This window comes from Lutra lutra, chromosome 14, assembly GCF_902655055.1.
Source record: "Lutra lutra chromosome 14, mLutLut1.2, whole genome shotgun sequence".
Classification (NCBI taxonomy): Eukaryota; Metazoa; Chordata; class Mammalia; order Carnivora; family Mustelidae; genus Lutra; species Lutra lutra.
Window position 1 is genome coordinate 56,735,000 of NC_062291.1, and position 20,536 is coordinate 56,755,535.

Here is a 20,536-nt window from a genome sequence, read left to right on the forward strand (position 1 = left end):
CTCTGTGGACTAAACTGGCGGCGGCCCCCTGGACCCAGGCACAGTCCCGCAGAGGCCGCTGGGACTTGTAGTCCTATCCTACCCGTCATTGATTCCCTTAGGGAGTTAAGAGGGTTGAGAACCACTCCATTTTGCAGCATTAGAGAGTAGTGCTTGATTTGCATCAAATCCAAGACCATGTTATTTATTGAGTGCCTATTTTGTGCTGAACATCTTGCTAGGATTGGTGGAGGAGAGATGAGTGTGGATCCCAGCTCTCGTCCTCGCTTTAGGGTAGGGAGAAAGATGAACTTGCAGAGTAGGATGTAATGAACAAAAATTACAATCATAATGCAATGCTTTTGGAGGTCACAGAAGAGCCAGAGTCAGAAAAAACTTCCCAGAAGTTGTGGGGTTTGAATCAGCATTTGAGACGTGGAATGCTCTAGGTTAGAAGGAAGTTGCAAAAATCCACGGATGAATGTGGCAGGGAATATAAAGAAGGTTGATCAGACTATAATCAAAGGTTTATGTTGGAGAGTGGTGAGCAGGGCTTAGGTGGGAGAGTAGACACGGCGATCCTTTGGCCTGACTTTCAGGAACGGCCTCATTTTGACTTTCTCTCCAGTTGAGACTCATAAGTAAGGGCACTGGGATATATGTCAGGTTTAAGTAAAACGCATCATCACAGGACTTACCTGTGCCGTTTCTGGACATCATGGCCCGTGTTGCTCCATGAATTAATACATTTTTATAAATCCTGTGATTAACTTGAGAATGGCAAAATTACATTACATGGTCTCTGTGTGTGTGTGTGTGTGTTAGATATAAACTTTTAAAGTATGCCACAGTTTTTGTGACTTGTTTTGGCATTAATCAATCTCTATGTACCTGAAGTCTCAAGGGAAGTAAACCCAAATCTTTCTTGACCTCTAAGAGCAGGTTATGGTGATTTGGGGGCTTAGTCCTGTGTGCAGTGGATGATTTAGTTGTTGTTTTTTAAGATTTTATTTATTTGACAGAGGGAGAGAGAGATCACAAGCAAGCGGAGCAGCAGGCAGAGAGAGAGAGGGGGAAGCAGGCTCCCCGATGAGCAGACAGCCCCATGCCGGGCTGATCCCAGGACCCTGAGATCATGACTTGAGCCGAAGGCAGAGGCTTAACCCACTGAGCCACCCAGGTGCCCTGGTGATTTAGTTTTGATGCCTTTTAAAGACATATAGAAGTTCACAGAAAATCCTTTGTCAATCTACATGTTCCTAGTTTTTTTATTTTAGAAAATAAGATGATAGTTAACTAAAAGCTATTCATTTTTTAATTCATCAGTTAATGAAACACCTGGAAGTCATGATGCTTTCTGTAAAACATTGTGAAATAATGCTGTTATATTTACCTAATTGTAGAATATCTTTTTGTTAAATCCCACCTTTTCTATACCTTAGTACCAGTATATTTGCCATATATTTAATAAATTTTGATTTTGGCAAAATGCTATCCATTGCCTTAATTTTACTATAACTTGGAGGAAGACTTTAAGTTTTGTGTATAGCATCACAATGCAAATCAAAGAAGTATGGGAAAGCATGACTGGAGAAACACTGCTATAAGGGAGTTCAGAAAGGACTGATCTTACTATGTGACAATAGATGAACTAAAATAAAGATAAAGTCGGATTTGGGACTGAATTCAGTTCTGCTAAGGAAGGTAGGTGGATTAATACATTTGGAAAGATTTCCAAGAGCTGGAAGAAAACTCAAAGAGAAATAAATTCCTAGTTACTTCATAATTAAGAAATATTACTAAATATCAGAATATGCATGTTGTGACCATTCCATATGCTAGAGATCTTTCTGTAATTTTATTCTGCTAACACTCCTGAAACCAAATGGCATGTGACAGAAGTAATCAAGGTAATTTAGTGTTAAATTTATACACAACATAAAATTTCATTTCAGGAATCACAATAGTGATAAAGGCACAATTGGGTAAATTTGCAGAACTCAGATTTCTTTTTTTTTTTTTTTAAAGATTTTATTTATTTATTTGACAGAGAGAGATCACAAGTAGACAGAGAGGCAGGCAGAGAGAGAGAGAGAGAGGGAAGCAGGCTCCCCGCTGAGCAGAGAGCCCGATGCGGGACTCGATCCCAGGACCCTGAGATCATGACCTGAGCCGAAGGCAGTGGCTTAACCCACTGAGCCACCCAGGCGCCCAGAACTCAGATTTCTAAATGCTAAGCAAGAGGCAAACATTTGGATCAGAAAAGGCTAAATGAACAACTAGACTTTAATTCTCAGATTTTGACTATAGACCTCTAGGTCATCTGACACAAAAATAGCTAATCCTCAATTTCCTTACTCTTTAGAAAGAGCTTTAACTGCAAGAATTGCAAATTAGCAATAACCTTGAAGAGAAGATTGGCTTTAACTGTTGGAGCCAGTTTTTCAATAAAGAGAGCTGAATTGCTGTAAGAAGGTAAAAGTCTGAGTCACAATTTTTCCTTACGCAAAATTTTCAAAAAAAAAAGCAAATGCAATTTTTTTTCCAGATCTTCAATTTTATTTATGAGTTTTGTTATTTAATCCATAATCATTTATTTATCTTATATCATTTATGAAATGATAAATGAACCAGGTTAGAAACATCTCCAGATATGCAAAACAATACCTTTGTTAAAAATTTCTTGTATAATGTTTTAAATTAATTATAATAGAGATATGTATAGGAGGTGCTGTCACTGATGTTTCCCTGGGTTTAGCAGATAAAAATTACAGATGTATGTATCAGTAAGCCAGGAATTGATTTGAAGGTCGTTTTAGACATTCTTGCAGAATGCAAAGTGAATTAAAAATTCTCTTTTCCTGGCGATATATTCCTATTGTGCCTAATTTTGGTATGTTAGTAGAAAGAATCTTAAAGATATTTTAAAGTCTTAAATAATTTCCTAATGTCTCTTTACTGATTAAACAAAGAATTTAGACCTGATTCTCTTCTGTTCTTCTGTTCTCTTCTAGCACAGTATTTTTAATCATGTTCTGGATTTCTCACCTGAATGTCCCATAAACATCCATTAGGAATATCCAAAAATTTATTGATCCCTACCCAAACTACATTCCTACTTTGACAATACTTAAAATGATGCTACCTTTCAGTGACTCAAACCAAACACCTGGATTGGTTCTTCCCTCACTTTGTCTTCTCCATCTAATTGCTCATGAAATCTTGTGACTTTTACCTTTTAAGTGAAGATTTCTCCACACTCCATTCCCACTTCCGTTTTTGACTCAGATCTCTAGCATCTCTCGTTGGGACTATTATAATGGCCTCCTAACTGATCTTCCTGCCTCTGGTATATATCTCCATGTTTAATCAGATATTTTTTCTCACTGAAGTTTTATTGTTCTCAGAGGGTTCCCACGTATTTTAATTGAAGTTATTTCTAGGTATTTTGAAAATGTTTTTGTTTTATTGCTATTATGGAAGTGATCTTTATTATATTAATATATAGGGAAGCTATTAACTTTCACATATATTATATATATATATATATATATATATATATATATATATATATATATAAAACTTTCTAATTGTGTCTGAACTTTTTGATTGAGTGTCTTGGGTTTTCTACTTATAAAAAACTATCCTCGGGGCACCTGGGTGGCTCAGTGGGTTAAAGCCTCTGCCTTCGGCTCAGGTCATGATCCCAGGGTCCTGGGATCGAGCCCCGCATTGGGCTCTCTGCTCAGCAGGGAGCCTGCTTCCTCCTCTCTCTCACTCTCTCTCTGCCTACCTGTCTGCCTACTTGTGATCTCTGTCTGTCAAAATAAATAAATAAAATCTTTTAAAAAAGCAACACAAAACATAAAAAAAACTATGTTCTACAAACAATGATAACTTTGTCTTCCCTTTCCTAATAATTATACTTCTTCTTTTATGTGTCTTATTACATTAACCTGAATTTTTACTATATACTAAAGGTGATAGTGTATTTCTTTGTTTAGTTTCTAGTTAAATTAAAAAATTTAAGTAGCATACTTAAATTTAAGTAGCATATGTTAAGTATCACATCATACTTTCAGTAATATATCATCCTTAAGGCTATTTCTTATTTATTTAGAAAGTGGAAATGAAAGAATCATCATGGAAAAGATCTCAAAGAGAAAGGAAGATATGAAAAAAAAGGTAAGGTATTAATGGAGATTATAAGGACCTTGAATTATAAATGTAAGATAATCCTGAACAATGTGCTATGTTTGGTTCTATATTCAAATCATATAGTTCACATATTAAAAAAATAATAAGCTTAAGAATGAATTCTACTCTTTGATGTGTTAGTTATGCCATAGTATTAGAGGTTGGTTATTTATTTATTTATTCCCTTATGTAAATATTAGTTCATTCAACTCTTCTCTCAGCCAACAGTCCATTTTCTGCTTTGCTCAAAAAAAAAAAGTTTTTCTTTTTTTAGTGAGTGAATAAAACATATATAAGGCTAATATCTACATTTCCTTTAGAGTAACTCCTGTTAAGATTCATATTTTATCCCTGTCTTCTAGATGGGGGTGGGAAGTTATGAAGAAATGTGCAGAATCCTGGGAATGCTGGGTGAAATTATTAGAAATTAAAGGGAGATCTCTATCAATCACTTATTGTCCCTGAGTCCAGAATGGAATTACGTATTCTTAATTGTCTTGAGGAAGATATTGAATGTCTTAGTTTATGTTGATCTTATTCAATAGTGCTTAAGTGTGATACAGGAAACACTAGCGGATTTTGAAGTTCTTTCAGGAAGTCTGTAGACTAGGCTCTTATTATGAAATGTCTTTTATTTTAGTTGTTATTTAAGGAGTCTTCTGCTATTGTATTTAAACTTAAAATGATAAACTCATAGTCTATATTGTTCTAAAAACGGACTTAACATTGCTAGTATGGTTCAATTTCAGAATAGTGAGGCTTGAAAAACTTAAAAGGAAGTTTGAACATATGGAGTTTTTTAAATAATGGTAGGATATTCAATCAGAAATACCAGCAGACAGCTAGAAGTATGGTATTCAGGATAGCAGTCAAGGTTAGAGACAGATTTGGGAAGCCCTGGGAATACATCCACTCTCCAAAGCCTTGGAATGTGGCTGTATGTAAACTATGAAGAGAAGTGTGACCATTGATTAAGTGGCCAGAGAGTAGAGAGCAATGATATAGAAAGTTTTCAGAAAATAAAGGTGCCCAACATTACCAGATGCTACAGAGTAATCAAGTAAATAGCTAACATGGATAGAGTGTTGAATTTCAAAGTATTTTCATACGTCTGGTCTTATTTGGCCCTCCTAAAAGATATGTAAAGTTAGTAATATATGAACACTAACAACTAACCATTGGATTTTATCAATCAAAGGTCCTTTTTGATATTACAGAGAGAAATTTCTTCATTTAAAAATTAAAAATCCAGGGGCGCCTGGGTGGCTCAGTGGATTAAGCTGCTGCCTTCGGCTCAGGTCATGATCTCAGGGTCCTGGGATCGAGTCCCGCATCGGGCTCTCTGCTCAGCGGGGTGCCTGCTTCCCTCTCTCTCTCTCTCTCTCTGCCTGCCTCTCCGTCTACTTGTGATCTCTCTCTGTCAAATAAATAAAATCTTTAAAAAAAAAATTAAAAATCCACTGTATTGGGGCACCTGGGTGGCTCCGTGGGTTATAGCCCCTGCCTTCGGCTCAGGTCATGATCCCAGGGTCCTGGGATTGAGCTCTGCATTAGGCTCTCTGCTGGGTGGGGAGCCTGCTTCCTCCTCTCTCTCTCTCACTCTGCCTGCTTCTCTGCCTAGTTGTGATCTCTGTCTGTCAAATAAATAAATAAATAAATAATCTTAAAAAAAAAATCCAATGTATTTAAAGAGCTCATACCAATTGATAAAAAGGTGAAATTTAAGAAAATAGGCAGAGGACATGAATTGGCATTTTAAGAGGTGATGACTCAAAGGGCTGATGAACATACGAAAAGATGTTCGATGCCAAAACAAAAAGATGTAAGGTAACCTGCCCCCCCCCAACTTTTTTACAGATGTCAGAAGATAACAGTGCAGAAGAAAATGTAGACAAGCATCTCCGAAAAGGTTCTCAATAAGTATACCACAACTCTGATACTGCTGATTTCTGTTTTTTAAAGATGTAAATGACTAATCCTATTATAGGGTTTCAAGTGGGAACACAAGTTTCTTAAGAAATGAGTTCAAACAGAAACTAAACTTCCTAGATAATACAAGATGGGCATAAGAAAATACATAGTAAAGTCAACACATGTAATAAAACCAAATTTTGTTTTCTCTTCCTTTCTGCGAACATGGAGAAGTCACTAATGCCTGAGACTATGTTAGTCCACAAACATGCATAGATACAAAACCTGCTTCAGGAAGCTCCAGATCTCATATATATGGAAAAACATATATAAATATGGTCAAAGCCTGGTTCATTCATCCACCAAATATGTACTGAGACCCTACTTTGTGACATCTGCCTATTCTAAATTCTGGGAATAGAGTATAAACAAACCAACTAGTAATTTTTAAACTTACCAAGGAATACTGCAGTTAAGAAAGAGGATTCTCATTACCTATAGTGATTTAGCTTTATACTTATCCTTTATTTCCATTAGCCTCTATGCAACCTTTTGAGTACTCAAAGGAGAAGAAAAAGAAAAATGCAAGGCAGAATAACCAATAGGCTCTCCATTTTCTACTGTACATAGGACTGCACAACCCTTATCTTTCTCAGTCCTATCTGGTGGATTGTCTGGTGAATGAGCAGAAAATAACACGTGGTTTAGAGTGCACACACTACCTGGAACCTTCTTTATACTCATGTTTCATATCCTTTAAGAGCTGGCAGAAGTAGGGCTTGGCAGTGTTGTACTGACTTTTCAGAACTGACATAAGTAGTTAAAATGGGTACGTGGACACTTCTCTCTCTTCCTTTCAGATCCCTTTCTCTTCAGTTTAATCATATTGAAGTAACCCAGCTTTGTTATTTGTATACTCTACAGAACAGTCTACATAGAATGTGACTGTTCTCATGCTTATCGGAGCTTGCTTTTTTCTTTCTTTTTTTTTTTTCTTTTTTGAATGACTACAAAGAAGGACTCTCCAATAGCTAAGAATATAGAAGGTAGGGGAGAAAGTCCCAAAAAGAAGCAAGTTTCATTTGGTCATCCATGGCTTTCTTCAGCCTAGCTATTGCCTGGATAATTGTTAGCCTGAATTCTCTTTCCGACATATTGTCTATGTTGATAGCCGTTAGCTCTGTTGCAGAAGGTCCATCCTCTGTATTTTTCTTCTGTTGGACATTCCTCCTCCTAGTCATTTTGGTGAGAGATGACTGAACAGATGTAGCTGGATGTATCGACTGTGGTGCAGTCAAGGTGCACCCTGGAACACTTCTGAGCAATCAGGATTCCCCACCCAAATGAGAGAAAAAAGAAAAGAAAAAGAAAAAAGAGAGAGAGAGACGGAAAGAAAGGGAAGATAAAAGAGAAGTTTCAGCCCAAATGGGCCCCAGGGTAAGATTTATGAAGTATACAAACAAAAACAGACAAACAAAAAGACCGATAAAAGTATATGACAAGAGAAAAAAATATATATATATATAAGCAAATAAAGGAAGAACCTCGTCAAAAAGAACCCCAAGTGTAAGATTTATATACTATCAGGACAAACACAAAAACACAGAAACACTAGTAGAAGAAAAAGATGGGAGAGTGGTTATAAATTCTCAGTGTGGGCGAGGAAGGTTGTTTTGATTCTTCCTGGATGTATCTTGATATCTTTGTTAAAGGACTCAACTTTCCTAAGATAAAGGGGGATTAAAAATTGGTTTACTTATAGGGGTAGTATTGATTGGGGAAAGGGGATTACTTTGAAGTTTAACTCTATATGAATATTAGAAAATAAAAATAAAAAAGGAATAAACTAGACTAAACTAAACTAAAATTAAAAAAAAGAAATTTAAAAAATAGAAATGCGGTATATAAACCTGGCGATTCACAGACCTGTACCCCTGGGGATAAAAATATATGTTTATAAAAAATAAAATTAAAAAAAAAAAACCAAATCGTGAAGAAAAAAAAAATAGAAATGCGAAAGAAAAACACAGGTGTATGTATCAAAAAGTTCAGGTTAGAAGGTTATTATGGAATTTGATGTACTGGACAGCTCACTGTGATGGTAAGTAGGTTAAAAATTATCTATATAAAAAAAACAGTTATCCAGGCAATAGCTAGGTTGGAGAAAGCCATGGATGACCAAACGGAATTGATTAGGGCCGAACTGAAAGTGACCAGAGATGATGTTCACAATGTTAGGGCAGAGCTAAAAGCTACCAGGGCTGAGATTCACAATGCTCTCAATGAGTTCCAATCTAATCTAAATTCTCTTAAAGCTAGGGTAACTGAGACAGAAGATAGAATTAGTGATCTGGAGGACAAACAGATAGAGAGAAAGGATCAGGAGGAAGCCTGGAAGAAACAGCTTAGAAGCCACGAAAACAGAATCAGGGAAATAAATGATGCCATGAAACGTTCCAATGTCAGAATTATTGGAATCCCTGAAGGGGAGGAGAAAGAAAGAAGTCTAGAAGATATAGTGGAACAAGTTCTTCATGAAAATTTTCCCAATCTCTCGAATGGACCCAGTGTTCATGTACTAGAGGCCGAACGGTCTCCACCCAAGATTATAGATTCCAAAAAAACATCAAGGCACCTGATAGTCAAATTGAGGAATCATAATTGTAGATATAATCTCTTGAAAGCCGCTAGGACAAAGAGGCTCCTTACTTACAGAGGAAAGCCCATCAGAATAACGTCAGACCTGTCCACAGAGATCTGGCAAGCCAGAAAGGGCTGGCAAGATATATTCAGGGCACTAAATGAGAAGAACATGCAGCCAAGAATACTTTATCCAGCAAGACTGACATTCAAAATGGATGGAGAGATAAAGAATTTCCAAGACCAGCAAGGCTTAAAAGACTATGCAACCACCAAGCCAACACTGCAGGAAATATTAAGGGGGGTTCTATAAAAGAGGAAAAATCCTAAGAATAGCATTGAACAGAAATATAGAGACAATCTACAGAAAGAAAGACTTCAAAGGTAACATGATATCAATAAAAACGTATCTATCAATAATCAACCTCAATGTGAATGACCTAAATGTGCCCATAAAACGGCACAGGGTTGCAGATTGGATAAAACGACAGGACCCATCCATGTGTTGTCTACAAGAGACCCATTTTGAACCTAAAGATACACCCAGACCGGAAGTGAAGAGTTGGAGAAGCATCTTTCATGCCAATGGGCCTCAAAAGAAGGCCGGGGTAGCGATTCTCATATCAGATAAATTAGATTTTAAACTAAAGACTATAGTCAGAGATACAGAAGGACACTACATCATTCTTAAAGGGACTATCCACCAAGATGATCTAACAATTGTAAATATCTATGCCCCCAATATGGGAGCAGCCAATTACATAAGAAAACTGTTAATCAAGATAAAGAGTCATATTGATATGAATACATTAATAGTAGGAGATCTTAAGAAGCAAGTTTCAGTCCTGACTATTTAGTCCAAAATGGAAAAGAGGGAAGGGATAACAGCCTTTGGTCTTAGGTTCTAAGCTCACATAGGACAATGACCCGGTCTTTGTAATTGTCATGATCTTTAGAAATACATGCAGTTTACCTATTTAATAAGCACTTTTTTCTACTGTTGCTGTTTTATTATAAGAAAGTGTCATGAACTCTTTATTATGTTGACTTCTTGATAGATTTAGATGCAGAAGAAAATCAAAACATAATAGAAACATTGAGAGGCAAAGTAAGAGAGAAGCTAAAAAATGCTAAGGTAATGCTTCTTTTTCTTTCCTGTTTTCATATTTACTATTTACTACAATATATATCATAATAAACTTTTCTTTGTCAGAAAAGAGTGAAAATTCAGCCTTAATATAGCTCCTTAAATCCCAAATGCTTTGTCTTTTCCATGCTTTTTTCCCCTCAAACCTAAAGCTAAGAAAAGTTGAATTAGTCATGGTAACTGTATATGACATCTCAAGGGAAAACATGTATGTACTTGTTAAAAGAAAAGCATTGAAAAATCTTGATTTTTTTATCCATTTTGGATAAAAGACTTATGAGCACAATTATGTCTACGTTTGTGAAGATTAAATTTTCCATACCATTTACTTATGTTATGTTTCAGATTAATCAAGGTGAAAAATCCTCACCTCAGCTACTCCTTGATGAGAAGATGTATCAATGGCCTAAGGTAAATAATTTTTTTATACTTTTTAGAACAGCGTTATTGAGTTATACTTTGTATAGCAAAATATCACTCATTTTAAGTGTATGATTTAACGATTTTTAGTAAATTTACAGAGTGATGCAATCAACACTATAAGCCATTATTGTCACTCCACAAAGATTCCTCATACCAATTTACAGCATTCTTTATTCCTACCTGACATTATTTTTGTCCTAAAAATATTATAATAAAATACTGTAGGTGAAAACTTACAGTTTTTGTTTTATAATTCAATGTGTAATCACATATTTGAAACTTGAAATGACAAAACAATTCCTCTGTTTTAGGGGAACTAGCTTATTTAGGGTAAAAGTTGTTAAGCACCTTTAGCCCAAAGATTCCAAGTAAAATTAGGATCAAAGTTTTATTTCTCTCTAGTTGTTAACAGGTAGGTAAACTGCTAGGAGAGCTCTGCCATCTTTAGCAGATGGTTTCTATCTCAGAGTCCAGTGGCAAAGCTTCAGTGCCTTTATTTGCTGGCCACAGGGAAAGAAGGAAAGAGCCAGAGGGTTGCAGATTGATCTCATATAGGGTAAGACCTGCAAGCTGCACACATTACTTCCCCTAAAGGAATGCAGGGAAAATATTTAGGTAGCCCCCCCAAAAGTAGATTCTGTTATTAGAGACGGGGAGGGGGGAGACCATAATAGACAACTAGTCGTTTCTGCCATAAGCAGTGAGACTAACTCCACAAATTTTAAAATGCAAGGAATTTTTTAAAAAGATTTTATTTATTTGACAGAAAAGAAACACAGTGAGAGAGGGAACATAAGCAGGAGGAGTGGGAGAGGGAGAAGCAGGCTTCCTACCAGCAGGAAAACTGATGCAGGACTCCATCCCAGGACCCTGGGATCATGACCTGCTCTAAAAGCAAATGGTTAACGACTGAGCCACCCAGGTGCCCTGCAAGGAATTTTTTTAAAGTCCTCTTTGTTTCTCCCACAGTGTCCTTCTTGGGTGCTTAGTAAGAATTATTTTAATTAAATTTAAAAGTAAAAGCGGACTAAAAAAAAAAAAAGATGTGTATACATGCTATTCATTCAAATAAAAGTTTGCCTAAATTGGATTTATGTAACTGAATAATAAAAAATTGGAAGCTTGTCAGAGTCAGTCCATTGAGTGTCAAGAAAAGAGGTGAAAAAGAAGAGAAATTGGCTTCTAAGACTCTACATACCAGCTGCTAGATATCTGCTCAGGAAGTTGAGGAATTTAGCAAGTGGTTTTTCGATGAGCAGAGATGAAGGGAAGTAAGGTATATTGATAATTTTGATATGCAGCATTGTTGCAGGGTGAATAACTATTAAAGTTAATGTGACAGCTGAATTGTAGATACAGACAGGATATAAGATAAGCTTTGTATTTTATATATTTTAAAATTCTTTGACTTCTAGTAACTGGAGTTTACTTTTTTATTATGGAATTAATTACTTCCCAAATCTCCCTAAAAACAGTTCATTTTAATATGTATGTGAGAAAGAAGTGGTAAGTGATTTACATTTAAAAGATTCAGACTTGACAGTACTGAAAAGCAAAAACTTATTTATCAGCAAATTTATAAGTAGGAATATGTACCTTTTAATACTTTTAACTGTCTATAACCACAGAAGACTGTAGGTGGGCTGGATGGTACTTGTATGTGAGTGCACACATATATGAGAGCATCCAAAAGCAGGGAGAGAAAAGAAGAATTTGCCCTGAGCCCCCATTTTGATCAAACTGTAAAGTAATACTCTTAGTACTCTGGCTAGAGTGACAAGACAGTTTGGGAGGCAGAACATTTGGGCTCTACTGCATTCTGTTTCTTACTGTAGTTACCAGAAACTTCAAAACAAAACCCCCAAAAATGTAATGAACCAAACAGACTCTTGCTGCTCCTTGCTCATGAATAAGATGACCATTACTGTTTACCATATCATAGAAAAATATTTCTTGCGTGTATTAGCAGAAAAAATACTCTTTTCCACCCTGAATACTGGTTGACCGTTGTTTAATCCACAGATAGAAGTCTCGCTGGACGAAGGGCTTTGGTTTTTCATGCCGAGCGGTGAAGAAGGCTCAGCTGTGGGCCGCTGTTCAGAGCAGGTTGGATTTGTTCCCCTTCTTCTCCTGTCTCAGGCAAATTAGCCCTTTATTAAAGGCATAGAATGAAATACTTGGTTAGGAGATGAAATTTTTATTATTTGAGCCAACTCTTCTTTGAATTAACAATCTGTTAAAAAAAATAATTCCAAACAGTTATTGAGTACTTACTGGATGCACAGTGTTACACTAAATTTTAATATGGATAACATCATCCAGTCCTCATAGTAATCGTGTGAGGCAGGCGTTATTATAATGTCTACTTTAAAGGTGAGGAAGCTCAGGGATGAGGGTGAAACGTCAGCTCCGAAGCCTGTGTTTTCTTTTTCTTTTGTTGCTCCTGTCCTCTCCAAGTGCCCCCCTTTGTTCTCTGTCGTCTCCATTACTCTCCATAGATGCCTCATTCTTCATCCCTCCTAGTCTGATCCCAGACCCTTCTAATTTCTAGCAATTCTTCCCATGCCTCCCAAGCTCCTCACCCCCTGTTATTCCCTGGTGGCCCTCTCCACCTGTACTAGTCGGTCTCATGGGTCTTTCCCATCTCCTGACTGTCCATCCCTCTGCTCTCCCTGTCTGCTGCTATTCCTCTACACTTTCTCCAGTTCCACCTCTGCCTTTAGTCTCTGCAGTTTCCTTGGTCCCTTCCCCAGTACTACTATCCCCCGGAATTCTACCCAGTATCTTCTGATGCAGCTCAGCATTGCCTAACCCCTCAGGCCTCCTGAGTCCCTCTTAGACACCCATTTCCATTCCAGTTTGCTTCCCAGTCCCTTCTATCCCCTTTTCTTTGCAACCTGTTCAGTCCTTTCATTCCTTCTTTGTTCTTGCTGGGTTTTCTACAATAAAAACAACTTTATCTTTTAAAAGTTTGAAGAAAGTATGTATATTATTTCTTAAAATGCAGAAAACCATATGAAGAAACTAAAAATCACATCAAATCCCACTGCGCTGAGATAAACCACTCTCACTTTTCACACCTTTCTCAGTGCTTATGCCCAGACTTCCACATACACAGACATTCGTATGAATAGAATCATATTTGTAAATGGCAATTCCATTTTTCCAGTTGCTCATCTAAACCCTGATGTCATCTTTGGATCCTCTTTTACTAACAGACCTCATATTCAATTCGTCACAAATCCTGTTGGTTCTACCTTCAAAGTATGCCAGAATCTGACCCACTTTTCACCACTTCCACTGGTATAACCCTAGTCTAAGCCGCCATAACCTCTCATCTGGATCATTGCCAGTGTCTCCCTAGCATCTCACTAGTGCCCCAACAATCTCTTTTCCATGTCATACAGTGGTCAGAGTGCTCCTGTTAAAATCTAAGACATACCATTCTTTTGCTTACACCTTCTAACGGTTTCCTATCTCACAAAAAAACAAAAAACAACAAAAAACAAACAAAAGCTAAAGTCCTCCAAAGCCTGTATATCCTGTCCCACTTGGTACCTATCTGACCTCATTTTTTACCTCTTTGCCCTTCTCCTACCCAACTCTAGCCAGATTGGCCTCCTTCCTATTCCTCACAACATGCAAAGGACTTTGTACCTTTTATTTGTCTAGAAAGCTCTTCCTTTATCCTCATGCTATCTTTCTCTCATTACATTTGGGTCTCTGTTCAAATGATTCATCATTTTAGATAATTTAAGATACTGTATCTGACAACCCTATCTACAATAGTAGCCCCTACCCACCTAGCCTGGTATTTTCTATCCTCCTATCTCGTTGAGGTTTTTTTTTTTTTTTCTTAAACACACTTATCACCACTGAGCATGCATTTATTTATTTATTTATTTATTTATTTATTTATTTATTTGACAGACAGAGATCAGAAGTAGGCAGAGAGGTAGGTAGAAGGTGGGGGAAGCAGGCTCCCTGCTGAGCAGAGAGCCCAATGTGGGGCTCGATCCCAGGACCCTGAGATCATGACCTGAGCTGAAGGCAGAGGCTTAACCCACTGAGCCACCCGGGCGCTCCTGAGCATATATTTCTATATCTATTTGTTTATTTTCTTCCTGAAACATATTAGGCACTCATTGAATATTCCAATGAATATTGAATAAGTGAGTTTCAAACATGTGCATGCTCTGCCAAGTCACGTGACCTCCCGGAGTCTCACAGTATGGGTTAAGGAATGAGTTTTTCTGGGAAAACAAGAGACGAGACGGTCCATCCAACAAATACCAGGGTCAGGTACTGTGATTATGGCTGCTTTTCCTTCCCAGAGGGCAGGCATGAGAGAAATTAGGTCAGTGAGGCAAATAGGCTCTTTGGGCTTTAGTAAGTCAGGTTTAGATGTGGGTTGTTTAGAGGCACTGTCTTGAAAAGCCATTGCCCTGTACCTGGTGACTTTGAGGTCCATAGGAAACTACTGTCCTCATCATGGAGAAGAGAGCCACCATTTGGGAGACTGAGTTTTTTTCTGCAGGGAGAAAGGGGAGTCCTGATCCCAAATATGTTGTCTGGGCAGCCCAGAGTGAGGTCCAGGGTTATTTTCTGACAGTTCTACTTATCATACCGCAATTAGCAAGACATGTTCCTGTGACATGGCCAGGGCGGGGGTGGGCGGGGAGGGTAATATCTCTTTTTAACCACACTAACCACACCATGCTCAGGTGTCCATCTAGAGTTATGAATGGAAAGTTGGGTGGATGCCTTCTGACCTCATACTCCCTATCACATGACACCTAACAGCACAGACACTGCTCTGCTGTGAGCTGCATGGTAAAGACCAGGAAGGAGATCTGGAAGAGCAGCTAGCCTTAGATTAAATAAGGAATAGTTGGTCAGATGGGACTTATAGTGGTTAAAATCATAGTTTGTCTAAGGCTAAAAATATAGGCCAATTGAACAGGGTAAGGTTTTTAAAAGAGACTTGTTTGGTCACAAATAAAAGTCTGGGATCCAAGATGAGCACTGACCTACTCAGCTGTCAGGACAAACCTTAACTCTGAAGGCAGGTTGAAAGCCCTGGTCCACACCAGGGGTATTATGAGAGATGCCTGATAACAGGAGTTCAAGCCCCTTCTTGTCATGATTGGAATCTTCAGAGATCCCCTGTGTTAGAGATCCCTCAAATTTTTGCAAAATAAAATAAAAATTTTATTGGATATAAAATACTTCTTGATTTCTGATGGGAGTAGGAGAGAGGGATCAAGATTATGATGACTTGATATGAACCTAAGTGTTGATTAACCAAGTTGATTTCATAATTTTATCAGAGATGGTCAAATTATTTTTAATTTAATGATTTATCCCCAAATGTATGTTTTGGAAAATTGAGGGATTTTATTTGCATGACTTACACACTCTCTGTCTCCTTCTGTTTTTCAATATATATAGATTTCAAATTAGATAAGTAAAGTCATCCAGAATAAATTCATGATTTTTGTGTGTGTGAAGAATAAATTCATGATTTTTGTGTGTGTGTGTGTGTGTGTGTGTAAAATTTCTGATCCTTATATAAAAGTATGCATTTTGATATTTAGTAATACATCTGTTAGGATACTTATATTCAGATTATTTATAATTTTTGTAGTAGCTATCATATTTCAGAATCTCCCTATAATCATTCTGCCATAGATTTCTATGTTGAATCTTTTTTTTTTTCTTTTAAATACCATCCAGAAACCAGCATGAATGCTCCATATCATTTTAGGTAATACTGCTTTCTGAATGGTGAAAAAAAACACACAGTTTAAGACTGCATGGCCTGATGTCTCTGGACTTTGCCTTACACTGTGAATTCTCAGTGGCTGAAATACCATATTCCAATATCTTAGGTCATTTTCCATGGACGAGGAGGGACTTTATTTTTATTTTTTTTTTAAAGATTTTATTTATTTATTTGACAGAGAGAGATCACAAGTAGATGGAGAGGCAGGCAGAGAGAGAGAGAGAGGGAAGCAGGCTCCCTGCTGAGCAGAGAGCCCGATGCGGGCCTCGATCCCAGGACCCTGAGATCATGACCTGAGCCGAAGGCAGCGGCTTAACCCACTGAGCCACCCAGGCGCCCGAGGAGGGACTTTAATTGTAGTTCTGTTTCAGTAGTCCTTCATACCATTAAGCCTTAAATGAATTCTTCCTATGTTCAGTGAGATTTTGTTGTAACAGTTTCAGCTTGACCTTGAACTAGGTGGCATGACTCAGAAAGACAATTCACTGCAAGGTCCCATTACATCTCACTTATCTATATGTAATCATGGGGACAGCGTATTTGCTTATTTTTTTTCTCTTTGGTATTCAACAGCGATCCGTAAATGATAGTTACCCCAAACATTTTTCACTTGGTGATAATTTACAAAATTTTGCCGAAGGCCAAGATGAAGATTTTATGGAGGAAATCATTTTCCCAGATTTACTTGAAGTAAAAGCTGCTGAATATGTAGATGATCAAGAACAAATCAAAAAACAACAGGCAAACATTTTTGTGCCAAGTAGTTCTCCAGGTAAAATTCTTTATAATATTTAAGTCATTAATGACTCCTAGAGTAGTGCTTTTTTGTATGTTGGTTAGATAAAAAGAACTGATCTAAAATTACAGAAAGTTTTCTACATTTGTTCTTCACATCATCCTGACTTTAAGGAAACTGATTAAAAGAAATCATATATATATAATATTTTTTGTTTGTTTGTTTTAGACTTTCTGCTAAACTTTAGTAGTAGGGTATATGGTAGTTGCCTTTTTTTTTTCTTGTTTGGTCAATACCAGTTTAATAATTTGGACTTTAAAGTAATATCTAGATTTTGTCATTAAGTGGTCAACCAGCGTAAATTGCCAAAAGGTATGATTCCACGCATTTTAGAAGATGAAGGATTCTATATTCAGAGAAAGCCACGAATATACAAAAAGACCTGCAACAAAATGGAAAACCGCCTGCTTACCCTAGAAAAGGTAAGTGTACCAGCTAACAAGTTACACCATTCACTGCTAGTATGTGACTTTTGTTTTTAGTGAAGTATTTTACTGAGTTATTTCTTAAATATTTTTGGTAGGGAAAGTGTTGGTTTGAAGAAAGTGGAGAAATTATGTCACTACCTTCACCCATTAGACAGTCATGGAATTTCAGGCTAAACACAAGCAAGGGATCTTTAAATCCAGTGCTAAAGACCATATACAGAAAGGTAACCAACAACAGTTTATTTGTGATTATGATTAGAAGAATTTGTATAATATCATTTATAACTTATGTGTTTCTAGTGTTAATTCACCCTCTAAAGATATTAGTAAATCTAGTAATGTAATGGCAAAACTATGATGAAATGTAAAATAGCCATTAAAATTATGTTTTTGAAGAAAATTCAGTGATATGAAGAAGTACTCAAAATGCAAAGTGATAAAGCAGAATGCCAAGTCATATATGATCCTAATTTTATACAAACAGATAATGAATGAATTACTCAATGAATGAATAAATATATACATATATGTGTAGATAGAGTAAAAGAGTGGGAAAATATATCAATTATCTCTGACTGGTAGAACATAGGATTATTTTAATTTTTCTTCTTTATTTCTTTCTCTATTTTCTAAATTTCAAAAATGACTGTATATTATACTCATAAAGAAATAAATTTTACATGTATTCTAAGACATGAAAATTAGCAGTCCATTAACCTGATGAGAAGAAATATTTGGACAGAAATAGTTATATTTAAAAATTGGCTTGAAAATTTTAAATCAGAACTATTTATGAAAACTCAGTTGCACATTCATTTCCCTTAACCATTCTATATATAAGAAATATGGCTGTGAGTAGATATAAAGTGGAAAACTATCTACTAGAAATAGAGGATGTTATTCTTTATTCCCTCTGTTGCTTTGAACCTGTTGAGTTACTTCTCTCCCAGTAATTATATGTCTTCCTTCTGTAATTAATGCTTCTTCTTTACAATTCTTACAGTTAGTTCTTACATATTCTGATAGCAGGGACATATTAATAGCAAGGGCACTTAGGTTGATGTTTCTTAGCCTGAGGAAATGAGGGCTCTCCCTCAACTGAAAAGATTGTCAGTTTTGGGAGTCTCCTTGTCTTTCTATAACATTTAAGGATCTTCTTTATATATGATAAATGCTCTTTTCTTCCCATGTTTCTGTTTCTTTCCCAGGGAATTTAGGAAATCAAAAAATTTTTTTCTTAAATTGTGGTATGTTTTTCATATCTTTATACTGTTTATAAGTTGTTCTTGGGACTTTCTAAAAATATACCAACACTTTGTGCTAAGAAAGCCTTTTTCATTTTACTATGTAAAATGCACTTAAACTTTAATTAATTTTCCCTCTTTTATACAGACATATACAATTGTCTAGCAGAACTTCTGATCATTCGATGAACAGGGTTTTACCCAAGCGGAAGCAAAGAAACTCAATGTTGAAGACATATAATTAGGTCCTTGGTCTTTTTATGCTCTTTTTCTTCATACAGCAATTTTATGTTCTTTTTCTTCATACAGTATTTTTCATCATACTCTTTGCCTAATAATCCCAGCTTCCATGACTGCTGCTACCATGTGATTGCTGGTGACTCCCAAACATGTATCTTTCCCAGATCTCTGTCCTAATCCTCAATTGCATATATAGAATACTTTTAGAAAGCTCAATCTGGTGTCTTTTTTTTTTTAAAGGATATATTTATTTTAGACGGGGGGAAGGGCAGGGAGAGAGAGAGAGAGAGAGAGAATCTTAAGCAGACTCCCCACTGTGTGCAGAGCCCATGTGGGACTCTGTTCTCACGACCCTGAGATCTTGACCTGAGCCAAAACCAAGAGCTGGATGCTCAACCAACTGAGCCACCCAGGTGGCCCCTCAGTCTGGTGTCTTAAGATCAGAACACCTAAAAGAGAATTGCCATTGCCTCAGTCAGAGGCAGTTTTGCTGTGATGCTAATGAATTTTAAAATTAGGGTCCCTAACTTTGCAGAGGTCCCTTTCCAAGGCTCTGAGGGGGATTTTAGCAATGTATTCACTTAGTTATCTTTATGTACAGAAATATAAATATATCAAGTATATTAGCTTGATAAATTTACATAAAGTCAACAAACCTGTGTAACCAGCATTGAGCTTAAGGATAGAATTTTTTTTTTGAAAGATTTTATTTATTTATTTGACAGGCAGAGATTACAAGTAGGTAGAGAGGCAGGCAGAGAGAGAGAGGAGGAAGCAGGCTCCCTGCCAAGCAGAGAACCTGATGCGGGGCTCGATTCCAGGATCCTGGGATCAGGACCCGAGCGGAAGGCAGAGGCTTTAACCCACTGAGCCACCCAGGCGCCCCTTAAGGATAGAATATTACCAACATTCCAGAAGTCCCCCTCATGTCCTTTGCCATTAACTATTTCCCCTCATGGTAACTACTATTATAATTTCTACCACTGTAGATTACTCTTACCTCTATATTTTTATATACTCTACCTCTATATTTTGCCTATATTTTACATAAATATAATATATATAAATATAATAATAGAGTAGGCATTCTATGTTGCTGCATGCAACAATAATTTGCTTAATCTTCTTGCTATACAGAACTCCATTGTATGAAAAATATATTTTATTTTTCTCTGGGGAGAATTGTACAGTATTAGTGTTATTTATTTCTTAAGTGTTTGGAAGAATTCACTGATGAATCCATTTTGGCCTGAAAATTTATTTGTGGGAACAATTTTAATTATAGATACAGTTTCTTTAAAAATAAAAGACTGTCTTGTGGAAAGAATCACATGTTCATGGATTGGAAGACTTAATATTGTTAAAATATCCATACTACCCAAAGCAGTCTGCAAACTGGAAGCAATCACTATGAAAATCCCAATGGTATTTTTCAAAGAAACAGAAAAACAATCTTAAAATTTCATATGGAACCACAAAGGACCCTGAATAGACAAAATAATCTTGATAAAGTAGAAGAAAGCTGGAGAGAATGTTATCATCATAATGGCAGAAAAAGAGTTTTCTGTTGCTTTCTTCTCCAAAGTACAATGATTCTGACAATCACCCGTGGCCAAGAGTGCCTTTTTGTGGAAGCCCACAAGTCCTGTGAAGAATTCTAACATACCCTTGAAGTAAAAAATAAATACATAAAATAAAAATCTGAGCTGGGGTATTTTTTGTTAGGTCTAGAGTTCTAGTTGGACA

At 36.6% G+C, this 20,536-nt stretch overlaps 1 protein-coding gene across 5 annotated transcripts in view; it reads left to right on the plus strand.

Moving 5' to 3' along the window:
- CC2D2B (coiled-coil and C2 domain containing 2B) overlaps positions 1-20,536 on the plus strand; it is a 106,596-nt gene that overhangs the window by 198 nt on the left and 85,862 nt on the right. For 2 of the 5 annotated variants that reach the window (XM_047702018.1, XM_047702016.1), the window contains exons 2-9: positions 2,345-2,454; positions 6,034-6,085; positions 9,786-9,862; positions 10,220-10,285; positions 12,320-12,403; positions 16,656-16,854; positions 17,164-17,300; positions 17,402-17,530. In XM_047702018.1, the coding sequence (XP_047557974.1) occupies positions 6,034-6,085; positions 9,786-9,862; positions 10,220-10,285; positions 12,320-12,403; positions 16,656-16,854; positions 17,164-17,300; positions 17,402-17,530 (744 nt within the window). In that variant the 5' untranslated portion in view covers positions 2,345-2,454. Of the gene's footprint in view, positions 1-2,344; positions 2,455-4,099; positions 4,165-6,033; positions 6,086-9,785; positions 9,863-10,219; positions 10,286-12,319; positions 12,404-16,655; positions 16,855-17,163; positions 17,305-17,401; positions 17,531-20,536 lie in introns of those variants that run through there. The other 3 variants (XM_047702015.1, XM_047702017.1, XM_047702019.1) reach the window with 3 other exon arrangements.